We start from the raw sequence: 12375 nt of genomic DNA on the forward strand, positions 1-12375 counted from the left end.
TCCCTTACCATGGACACTTCTCTTGCCTCTGGCCACCTCTGACTCCTATGCAACATTGCCTTCAAGTACACCACACCTGAGCAGGTCTACCTGTTGATTCCACTTTAAGAGTTACAAAGAAATTTGTTATGGGCACAGGCCATTTCCAGGCTCCATCCTTGCCCAGATCATGCCAGACAGAATAGAGGAGACTGGTAATTAACAGGCTAAGGATAAAGGAGAGGACCATCACTGTGTGGGGGTAGATGAGGGAGGTGATATTAGTCAGCAGCAAGCAGGAGTTCCTTCCTCCAGGTAAGTGTGGGATCCCATCACAGGTGGACACAAGCTGGGATGGAGGTAAACTCCAAACCTTCGCCAGACACTAAGCTCAGTCTTAGCTTACCCTGAGCACACCAGTACCTGACCAGAAAGTATCTCGGTGTGATGGAGGATTCTGAAACTGTCCTTCCTCAAAAGACTCACATGTAACACCAAAAATGGAGGTGCTGCTGGAGTCTCACAAGAAGAGACACTACCAAGGGCTGCTACACTGAAGGCTGCCACAGCTCCACAGCCCCACAGCCCCACAGCCCCACAGCCCCACAGCCCCACAGCCCCACAGCACAGGCTTTAAGCTCATCTGGCAGAGACACATTCTGGATTGAAAAGGGTGCAACAAAACAAGATACACAACAGCCTGCCTTGTGCAGGTTCTCTGGGTCAACAGGGTGCACACAGGTGAGGTTCTTAGGCTCTCCCTGAACCCACAACTCAATGACCCACAGCAGTTTCCTAGGTGTTGTCAGCCTGTTTAGGTTTCCTCTGAAACAGTCCCACTCCAGGCTAGGCACCTGTGATGGCATGGATCCTGGTACTGAACGTATCACTGACTACAAAACAAGCAGCTTTGCAACACTGATAGCTACACTTTGAAAATAGGATGCAAGAGGCTGGAGGTCCAAAGATAGAGAAGCTGCTGGGAAGTAACAGGCAGCCCCAAGAGTGTGAGGTAATGCTTGCACCTCACGTCCAGGTGAGAGCGCCCAAGCAAGCTCAAAGCCCTAGGATAGAGTGAACCTCCATGCTGAGCCACAAGGGTGACAGAGGGAAGGATGGTGGGAAGTGGGCTGGCTTCTTGGGAAGGGAACCATGAAGGCTAAAAAGAACATATACATTTTCCATGTATGAGAGGATACTTTGCTGCTAAGGCCTCAGCCTTGAGTAGGCGAGGGTAGTGAAGACAAGATAAGACATGTTTTATGTGTAGAGCAGTGGGCTATGTTGTGGGCTTGAAGTGAGGAAGTGTTCCATTTGGAGAGCATGCTTTAGAAGACACCTAGGACAGGGAGAATTCTAATCCTCATAACCATATGGAGGCAGACAGAGCTACTGTCAATCCAGAGACATGATGCAGACACTGGACTCTGGAGCCTGGGCAGGCCAAAAGCCCAGTAAACAGTTACGGGCAGCCTAGCTCTGGCCTCCTTCTTCCCCAGCCCCGCATCTGTGTATTTTTACTTAAGGGATCTGACTTAATACATTTTCTTCACAAGATTATATGGTCCTGTTGGCCTTGTGGGCAGCTGTGGTGCAAGAAGCAGCAGCACAATCTTGTTAGTGCTGTCCTGGTCCATCTTCCATTCAACAGCATCCCTCAGAGAAGCCCAGTAGATAGTGGCTGACTGTAGTGGGAGACCCTTCTCTTCATGGGCCATGAGGCCCCTGAGGCCCCTGAGAAGCAATGCTCTGCTGTGTCCACTGGCACAGACAGTAGTGTCTGTTTGGTTCTTCCTAGGACCATACACGAAACCTAGGCTGTTGAGACCAGGGCCCGTCCCTGATCTCCTTCCTACTGCCATAACTTGGAGTTGGGGCAGTTTTCAATCTGACTTCCTGAAACCTTTGGAGAGGACACCTGGTGCTACATATGACATCTGGAACACAGTTGACACTTGGGACACAGTGCTGGACACAGGAACAGCAGAGGTCCAGGGAAGATTATCTATGCAGCCACACCTCCTACCTAGGCTGGAACAGGGTTTTACTTGGGATAATCTAGAAAAATCAGCTCCTGACTCTAGGAGACCCTTCAACATGCTCCAAGTTCCCAACCCAAGCCTGCAAAGCCCCAAGGCCACCACCAGCAGGGACTACCATAAATGGGCACTTACCCTTTCCACATAAAGGAGAAGTGTATTACAGCCAAGGGAATCTGGGGCTGAAGGGTCTTCGGCAACTTTAGAAAGGAGCACCCACAGAAGGTAGCATTCCCATATGGCTACATTGAGATGACGAACCATTTGGGTCCTAAGCCAGAGCCTCTCCAGTAGTGCCTCCCCATCCTAACAACTATGCCCAGGGACACCAGCAACACTCACAGGCATGACTGATTTCATCTCAAAGCATAGACAGGAGACATATGTTTTTTGAAAGTTCAATGTTAATGAATACAGCTCTAATATTTAGTGACATTGCACCTGAAGAGAAACAAACGTAACCTCTGGGATTAAAGACAAGAACCAAGAGCCACTACCAGCAAAGCATTAAGTGAATACCAAGACAGGCCTGTAGTAGCATCTAGTATGGCCCTGAAGTGGTCCCAAAGTGGCTCTGAGCCACAACACATTGGGTACATGACTTCTGCCCCACGGGAGGGAACACTTGACTGAAATGTGGAGGTGAGTCCCTAGCAGGACATCCACTGCCCTGCAGCACCTCATGCCCTTGACCTTGGAACAGAGGTTCACTGCTGTTACTCACTTGCTTGGAGCCTGCAGGGCTCGTCTCTGCTTTGGGGGCCACCCAGGAGCGCTTCTATGTGCCTGAACCACCGAGCCACGTGGAAGAGCCTTGAGTCAGCGGGAGGGGCCGAGAGCTGCCTGAACACGTCCACATCTGCCTGGGACAAGGAGTACCCCTGGATATAGCTACGCGTGCTGAGGTGTTGGTCCAGGGCCTGCACCCTGGCTGCCTCGTCACTAATACTCAGAATGGACCTGTAGTCGGCAGCTGCAAAGACAGAGGGCACAGGATGTCAGGCAAGAGGACAGGCAACCCATGACATCAGGCAGACAGGCAAGCAGGCAGAAGAGCACACGTCAGGCAAGTGAATAGGGAAAATGCAACATCAGGCAGGCAGGCAAGAGGGCATGGGATAGAAAAACCAAGAGGTCACAGGATGTCAGGCATTTGCACAGAAAGCTGCCAAGGAATAAGAGCCAGACAGCTGTGTTCATCAAAGCCCTTTCCTGCGTGTCAGACATCCAGAAGAGGAAGAACCACAGGGTGGGCATGCAGAGAAGTGGCTGGCAGGAGGAAGGCAGGGTGACAGTGGAGCAGGTCAGGTTTCCTCCTAGAGTCTTACAGAAAGGTTTCACATGTATACTGAGGTGGTCTGCAGTGCCGTGAGTGAGGTTAATGCCAGGGATTGTGTACTTTAAAATGGCTAACTTGGGCCAGGCAGTGGTGGCGCACACCTTTAATCCCAACACTTGGGAGGCAGAGGCAGGCGGATTTCTGAGTTCAAGGCCAGCCTGGTCTACAGAGTGAGTTCCAGGACAGCCAGGGCTATACAGAGAAACCCTGTCTCAAAAAAAAAAAAAAAAAAAAAAAAAAAAAAACTAACTAACTTGGGTCAGGCATTTTGATGTACACCTTTAATCCCAGCAGAGGTAGAGGCAGGCAGATCTCTGGGAGATGTAGCTCAGAGCACTTACCACCAAGTATAGCTCTGGGTTTGAGGCCCAGCACCACAAACTAAACTAATCAATTAATGAAATGGCTATTTGTATACTACGGAGAGGGTAGCAGCTGAAGAGCCCTCAGCATATGGCATAGCCATGCATAAGCCATACACGGAACAAACATGGCTTCCAGATGCAAATTACCACATCCCTGCCTAGGTTTTCCAAACCCACTAAGAGTGCTCAGGGATGCCAGGAGGAATTGCTCTGAGGACACCTGACCCCTCCACTGGGGCACCTGCTACAAAGGGTATAACAGCTCTGACTGCCATCACTCACACCCCTGAGAGTGGACAGGCTCCAGGTAATGTTCTACATGAGCCCCAGGAGGACAGAACTCTAAGCTTCTATCATGGCTGGACTTTCACATCACACGCTGGCCAGTTTTCTGTCAACTTGGTGTAAGCTAGTCATTTAGGAAAAGGGATCCTCAATTGGGAACATTCTGCCACCAGAATGGCCTAGGAGCAAGCCTGTGGCAGATTTTCTGAATTAGTAATTGAGAGCTGGGATAGGTAAGAAAGGCTGAGCAAGTCATGAGAAGCAAGCCAGTTAACAGCACTCCTCCTCCATGGTCTCTGCATCAGCAATAGCCTCCAGGTTCCTCCCCTGTTTTGAGTTCCTACCCTACTTCCTTCAGCAATATAGAATGTCACTTGAGAGTTAAAGAAATAAACCCTTTCTTTCCCGGGTGGGTTTTGGTCATAGTATTCTATCACAGCAGTAGAAACCCTAGAACACACTGCAAGCTCTGTATCTTTTCCTTAGTACTCAGCCCTTAGTACACACCTTTAATTCTAAACAATGAATGTCAAGTTAGTTTGTAGAAGGAAGCACCCATGTTTGAAAGTGATGTCTAACTGTGTGGCAGACACAGTGATGAAGCAGACAAAGATTTGACAGAATAGGATATGCCCAGCTCTCACAAGAAGAAAGAGGAAAGGGAAGCTACTTAAGGGGCAGCGCTGAGAGAAAAAAAGGGAGGAGGCAGCTTTACCGGGAGAGTTTTACAGAGACAGGTGAAGACAGAATGAGCCAGAGAATGAGAAGGAGCCAGAAGATTAGAACATATTGCCAAAGATAGTATGAGGCCAAGCAGAGCTATTCGGTAGAGGCCAAGATAAGGAAGGCAGATTGAATCAGTCAGCTTGGAGAGGAGTCTGAGCCAGAACATCTGAGTAGAACCAGCTAACTAGAGTTCAGAAGGAACTAGAAAGGGCGAGCTTATTCAGCAGGAAGTCTCAGGCTTAAAACATTCTAGGCCTAAAGTAGATTGTACAGAGGCTAGACACTTCCAGGACTAGGCGTGGGTTAGCAGACTGAGGCAGTAACAATTAGTACAGGAGAATAAAAGTTACCTTTACAATTCCCAGTTTCCTTTCCTTCTTTAAGCAAGGGGGCTCTCAGGACCCAGTTATAGGCTTTGAAGAACAGCTCCTTGTTCCAGCCCCTGAGCCAAGGTAGGGGAGCTAGATCTGGGCCTTCTGCTCTACAAAGAGGGCACCCCAACTGCATTCTCATGACACTGCCTCTAGGCCATTTGGGTGAAATTAACAGGACATCTCTTCCCAGATAAAGAGGCTACCCAAGAAGGAAGGCAGCCCCTGCCTAACAGTCCCTGAGCACCAGTGAGCCATGTCCAGGAAAACTCCAAATATTTACTTCATCGCTTCTGTTTTCCTTTCTAAGTACCCACGAGGTTCCCTAATGATAACTGCAATGGCCAGTGTTGGGAAATAGCACCAGGCTGCAGAGCTCTCTGGGAGATGGGCCTAGCCAGCAGGCTAAGTACCTGCTCTCTTTAGAAGGAAACACACTTAACAACAGCAGCCTCATAAAGCCTTGGAGCACTAAGTGCAATTACACTTAACATGCTTTACAAACCTCTGGCAAAAAGCCAGTGCCAGGCTTGCTGCTGTCATTACTGTAATTGCTCCTGCATTACGATGATTGTAATCACTGAAGTACTCCAGAGGCTCCCTGGAGGAATTTGCCAGACCACAGGATCCCAAAGGCTCTGTGTAGAGCAGCCCGGACCACTGTGAGGGAGCGAGGCCTGACCAGGTGAGAAGGGGAACTGAGAAGGTGTAAGGTGGTCCAACTAGAGCTGAGCACACACTCCTGGAGAAAATGCCTAGAACAGCTCATCTTTCTCAGGGTGGTTGGTTAAGCCATTCTCCAGCTGTTCGTTTCTTGACAACAAAAGAATTCCTCCCAGGCCCATTCTGCAAACTTGATGTCATCAGGACCCTTCCCACATAGTGCCCAAACTACTCAGCCTCCACAGATGGGCAGATCTGCAGCTCATCCCCTGAATATACAAAGAGCAGAGCCCTCTGATGGTGGGACTGTCCCAAAGATGGACAGTAACTGATACAGCTATGGACTCTGCCAAACAGCCACTGAGATTGCACAGGAGCTAACATTCGGCACAATGAAGAAGCAAAAGTCACTTCCAATGACCCATAGTCCTAATATGTGGAAGGCAGCATCCTGCCTGGCTTTTTCCATCAGCATTCACACCTGTCCCTGTCCCCTTTCAAGTACACTGGAAGAAAGTATTTTTTTGGAGCAGCCCTCTAAGTTCCCAGAGGGTAAGCCTTGACTTGACAGGGGGCTACACCATCACTTGCTCTTGACCGTCTGTTTACTACTGTCAATATTGCTAAGGTCCCCTCAAAGCCCTCACCTTGAAGATGTCCCAACAGTAACCACACCCCTCGGGCCCTCTAGCTGCTCCTGCTTCTCCTTTCCAATATGTTCCCTATGGGGCTCCCACTCTACTGCCAAGAGCTACTGCTCAAGATGCTAGAAAGCACTCATACATTCAGAGGCTATTGTCATGAATGACATCCCAGGAACACAAGAACACAGACGAGCAAATATCTGCATCCTTCAAAAAGGTCCATTTTGCTCTGTTTTCTACTTCCTGTACCTGGCAACTGGAACCAACTTGGTCATTCTAAGAGATTCTGAAAAAGAGTTGTTGCTTGGTGGCTGAAGTCCCTGTGCCAAGGGGTACCTGGCCCTGGCTCTAGCTGTGGTAATGGCAGATGGAATCACTTCTCTTCTCTAGTCCTCAGGATGCTCACTCATCTGCACAGGAAGGGTCACAAGAAACACAGGCGCCATTACAGTTGCACTGGGACTTGTACCGAGACAGACTACACGTTAGGTATGGTCATGAAGACTGCATGGTTAAACTATGGGAAAAATCTGGCATCTGAGATGAGCTCCACCTATTAGAGAGCCTGAAATAAGTCCGCTTTCCCATACTCTGGGTGACACTGTGCTCCATGTTACCCAGAGCTTCGGCCATTTTCTGAGGAAACAGGAAGGAAAACGCAGTCACCCAAATGCCCTCCAACCATCCAAAGACCATCTCTGTACTGTGCCTTTCCAGTTCCCGAGTGGTTTTATGTTGTTTGAGACAGGATCCCATGTAGTCCAGGCTGGTCTCAAACTAATAATCCTCCTGCCTCATCTCCCAGAGTGTAAGACTTACTGATGTGTACCCACACAGCTTTGCTGGATTTGTTGAAAGTGGCTATCTTCCCTGAGTCTCTTTTTTCTTCATTTCTTTTTTGTTAATTTGTTTGAGACAAAGTTTCATTATGTATCTGTGACTGGCCTTGAACCTGCTACTTAGACCAGGTTGGCCATGAATTCCCAGAGATTCCCCTTACCTCTGCCTCTGGAGCACTAAAATTACTGAATGACAGCCATGTGTCACCACACCCACCACCGCTCATTCCCGGATTTTCATGGAAGTTCTGACTCTTGGGTCATCTTCCCTCAGTAATTGCGATTTCCCTTGTGATCTGCACACCATATATACATTTTTATTTAAAAGCCAAAGAGGAAGCTAGACACAGTGTTGTGATATCTGCCATCCCTGCAGGAGACAGAAGGATCAGGAATTCCAGCCTGGGCTATATGAAATCCTGTCTCAATTAGACGAATAGATGGATGGATGGATGGATGGAGTCACAGAGTCTCATTCTTGATAGACCTGGTCCTTACGTACCACGCACTGTACCAAGTTCTTCCTATGAACTCATTCATGCCTACACCACCCTGAGAGGCAGGAACCATTTCCTGTATTGTGAGGATGGGCACAGTTGTGATCCTAGACCTGTTGGGCAGCTCAGGGTGGAGCTGCTGGCCATGCTGCTGTGTTAGAGTTGTCTAGGTGGACTTCTAAAAGCTACAGTGGGTGGTGAAGCAGCTAGAATCTAGGCATGTCAGTTGAGTGGAATGATGGAATACAAAGCTAGGTACCACTGTCACTAGGCACATGTCATCTGGGTACTCAGGTGATCAGAATCACCTACCTAAAACCCAGCAAGGCCACAGGAACCACAGGACGCCTGAGAGGTCTTGGTATATCCTACACTGGACACAGGTAACTGAGAACTCAGAACTCACATCTAATTTCTGCCTGCATCACAGAGACTAAAAACCTATACCAAGCATTTGAAGGCTTGCGTCTGACCTTTCAGGATCTGGGCCAAGGCCTCTGCTCTTTCTAGAACCCACTTGCTAAAAAGGTAATGAGAAAAGGCACTGCTCTTCAAAGATCTGCCAAGGCCCAGGTCTATCCTCGGGTGACATAAGTGACTGCCTTCTGAGGGAGTCTCCCAAATGGCAATAAAGTAGATTGCCAATGATGCTCTGACAGTGATGCTCTGACTGGACAGGCCCCCGTGGTGACTGCTGACCACACTGGAGATTAAAGCCTTCATAAAACCCCAAGCTCTTTCATGTATGTGTACATGGAGTCCTTGCTTCCTCTGCCCTACTTCCCTAAGTACCAACCTTATGCGCCCTTCCGCCCACCTGCTTGGGCAGAAGACCAAAACAATCTTTGGGCCTTTGCCTCACCCTCAAAGTCCAGCCAGGGCAGGAGGGGGAGTGGTGAGGTCTCATCCAGGTACCAGGTGGAGACAGGCTATTTGATACAGGACCATCTCTCCTACTGCTGAGTCTCCAAGGAAACTTTAGCCTTAACCCAATCAAGAAACTGAAGCTGAGGAAGAGACGAGCTTACAAAACAGGAGTCAGATCCCACCAAGCAGTACTCTAGCTTCAGGGAGTCACGGCAGCCACCTCCAGGTCCAGGCTTGCCACTGTCCACTGAGACGCTGGCCATCTCCAAGGCTTTGGTTGGCACTGCCCACTTGAGCCACAGCTGTCCCCACAGTCTTACCTGAGAACTTTTTATCTCAGAGCCCTGGACTGGATACTACCCACCTGAGGATCCATCTCTGCCCACTCCAGCCACTGCCAAATCCAGATCTCTAGTCTGCCACTGCTCACCTGGGCATGCACTGACCTAGGCACTGGCCAACCAAACAGCCTCCACTCTAGAGCCCTGGCTGGTCACTTCCCGCCCTGGGATCCTCTGCCCAACAGCCTTTGCCTGCCACTGCCCATTTGGTCCATCGGTATCCTCAGATCACTGGTCTGGGCACTGCCCACTTAGTCCATGGCTGTCCCCACAGACCCGACCTGAGCATTGCATCCCTGGGCCATGATCCATCCCAGTCTCGCTTGGCATTACCCACTCGTTCCACTGCTGTCTCCACAGAACCGGCCTGGGCACTGCCTCCTTGGACCATGTTGCCCACACAGTCCTAGCCTGGTACTGCCTACTCGGGCCACGCTGTCCCCAGAGCCCCAAAATCATCCCGCAAAGCTCACCCTGCTCCGCGGAGGAACCTGCCATCACTGGGAATGAAGACCCGCGGCTGCCGCCGCAGACGCTTTCCAGAATCTGATGCAACCGCGGCGCCGGAAGTCCCGCCCCACCAGTCGTCTTCCGGCACGTCCAGTAGCTAGGCAACAGCGAACTGACGCCGGCATGGGGCATGATGGGAGAATACTCTGATTTTCGCAGGCGCGGAACTTGAGAAGCGCTGATCCGGGCTGCAGAAAAAGGCTGGGAGGGACGGGACGAGGGGCGGGATGTAGCGAGGGAAGGGGAGGGCGAGGAGCTGTGTAGAGGGGCGGGGCGAAGCGAGTAGAGGTTAAGGAGATGCAAGGGAGGGGCGAGGAAGATAGCCTTGTCAAAGGCAACTCTCCAAAAGGCAGGAAACAGGCGGTTGCTGTTAAACACTCTTCTAAATCTTTTCTTTCCTGTGTGTATGATGTCGCATCCCAAGACACACTACCAGAGGGAGGTTTGTGTTATTTTATAAACATAGCCAGCTACATAGTGAGACCCTGTCTTAAAATAATTTTTTTTTAAATGTTCTGTTTTGAGGTTGGAAAACTGTTCCGTAGTTTAAGAGCACGGCTGCTCTTCTGGAGTGCGCAGGTTCTATTTTTAGCACTCACAACTGCTCACAACCGGTTGTAACTCCAGTTCTAGGGCATCCTAACCCTCTTTTGGCCTTCGTGGGCTTTACATGCATGTGAATATATATAATGTATGTATGCAGGGAAATAAATAAAAATAAATAAGCCAAAAAAACATATATGTCTGACAACCATGGTCTTAATTCTGGGAACTCAGAACAGGCAGTTCTCAGTGACTTCTAGGTCAGCCATAGCTATGTAAGGAGACCCTGTCTCAACATAAATAAATAAATAAATAAATAAATAAATAAACAAACAAACAAACCTGATAAATGGTAATATATATTGTTTGGTTATGGACCCCGGGAAAAGAGACTGAGGTGCAAGTTTTATATATCAAAACAGACCTGGCCTCCAGGTTCTCCCAGAATCCCTCAGTCCCTGCTTGGCATACCCTTGCTCCAACCCTGAACTTTCCAGCCCAGGGGCTGAGCTGCCCTTCTCTCCTTCTCCTTTTCTTCCCTCTGTGTGCTAGTGCCCTTTCTCTTTTTTCTCTTCAACCCCTCCATGGTGATCTCCCTGGGCTCAGCCCTTGGGGCTAGTGAACTCTCACCTGAGAGCAGCTTCCTAATAAACCTGCCTATATATAGTCTAATCTGGCTTGAATTGGCTTATTTTATGGGCAGCAGAGAAATAAACTATCACATAGGTCTTAGTTAGGCTTTTACTGCTGTGAAGAGACACCATGACCAAGGCAACTCTTATAAAGGGAACCTTGTAATGGCTCCAGTCCTCCTGTCGTCGTTCAGTGAGGCATGAGGGCCATACCTGTCCCGATGTCTTTTTCCTGGAGAGGGGATACTTTTGACATCAACCCCTATGCAGTCAGGCTTGTCCCTCAGGGAACCCAGAAACATATTTTTAACTTTTATTTATATTCCCTTGCAGTGCTTAGCCTCGTAGCCTATGCAAGAATTCAGATCGCCAGTCAGAGGGGGTTCTGGGTGGCCCCTCTCTGCTTGGTCTAGGGGCGGAAGTCCCCTCTTTTAGGACTTGGGAACACCCTGGATAGAGTAACATTCTCATCTAGAGTCTTGTGGTCCTCCATAGTTAACATATGATAATGTATCTGAATAGATTTTGCCATCATATTATCTATCTGTTGTTTCACAAAGTTAGCCTATTTAAGGCCCAGGGACCAAGGGAAATAAGCAAAAATAACCCAATTAATGATCCCAAGATGGAAGGAAGTAGGGTTAATAATCATGGAGAGGTTGAAGACCAATTTTTTTGTTTGTTTGTTTGTTTGTTTGGAGACAGGGTTTCTCTGTGTAGCCCTGGCTGTCCTGGAATTCACTCTGTAGACCAGGCTGGCCTTGAACTCAGAAATACACCTGCCTCTGCCTCCCAAGTGCTGGGATTAAAGGCGTGTGCCACCACCGCCCAGCTTGAAGACCAATTCTTGTACAAGCTCTCCTTTTTCTCTTTCTGTCTCTGTCTTTTCTCACGACCTTCTCTGACCTTTTCGTGCTCTCTTTAACCATCCCTGTTTTGTCTATGTAGAAGCAGCATTCTTCTTTAAGGGCTGTACCCAGTCTAGGCTGTACACAGTCTTTCCTACTGTAAAAGAGAAAAACAGGTCCAATAAAGTCCTTTGCAATTTTGGGGGATCACATCAGACAGCGAAACGAGGGATTTCTTCAGATTAGTGATGTCAATCTATAGCTGTTTGATGTCCTTGTCAAAGGCCCATCGAGTGTCTGAGTAGTATAAGTTCGGAGGCCAGCATCAGGATTAGAACTCCTAATAGCAGACATCACGGATGATTAATTTTTACCTGGAAGAGAAAGAAGAAAGGATTTCTCAGGGAAATTTCTCTTCCCTGGATGTCAATTGTTATTCATCTTATTTATAATTGGGCCTGGTTTGTGGAGGTATCTATTTATTCATTAATCTTTTTGGCGGCCATTTAGTTGTGCCTTCTGTGGTATCAAACAGTCATATCAATCCTGGGCCCCATATATCCTGGCCATTCCATTTAAGGGTATGAGGGTCCTTCCACATGGTTGTGGCATAGTTTTTATTGGTCTCAGCAATGCCCGAGGCAATCAGTGGCAGATTTGCCATGAGCTTTCAGTTTTAGAAAGTTAAGAGTAAACAAGGCATGCTCCTTCCACCCTCAGAGAGTCATAAAGACACTATTTAAAGAAATATAGTTCTTTATTAATAATCTTTTTTATCAAAGGACTATTATAAAACAACCAACAATTAAGCAATCTATATAATATATCAATTAGTAAGAGCTTCTTCTACTTTTTGTAAAATTACTCCTCTTTTGTCAATTAATTGT

General features: G+C 48.4%; 1 protein-coding gene across 3 annotated transcripts in view; it reads right to left on the reverse strand.

Moving 5' to 3' along the window:
* Cars1 (cysteinyl-tRNA synthetase 1) overlaps nucleotides 1-9565 on the reverse strand; it is a 43695-nt gene extending 34130 nt beyond the window's left edge. The window contains exons 1-2 of one of the 3 annotated variants that reach the window (XR_013104354.1): nucleotides 9429-9542; nucleotides 2743-2991 (exon numbers count right to left, since the gene is read on the reverse strand). Coding sequence is in view for 2 of the 3 variants with exons in the window: in XM_034508612.2 (XP_034364503.1) it covers nucleotides 2743-2991; nucleotides 9429-9453 (274 nt within the window). In the remaining variant the exon portion in view is untranslated. Of the gene's footprint in view, nucleotides 1-2742; nucleotides 2992-9428 lie in introns of all 3 variants that reach the window. The other 2 variants (XM_034508612.2, XM_034508623.2) reach the window with 2 other exon arrangements.
* Nucleotides 9566-12375: the final 2810 nt, after the last annotated feature.

Source organism: Arvicanthis niloticus, chromosome 1 (assembly GCF_011762505.2).
Source record: "Arvicanthis niloticus isolate mArvNil1 chromosome 1, mArvNil1.pat.X, whole genome shotgun sequence".
Lineage (NCBI taxonomy): Eukaryota > Metazoa > Chordata > Mammalia > Rodentia > Muridae > Arvicanthis > Arvicanthis niloticus.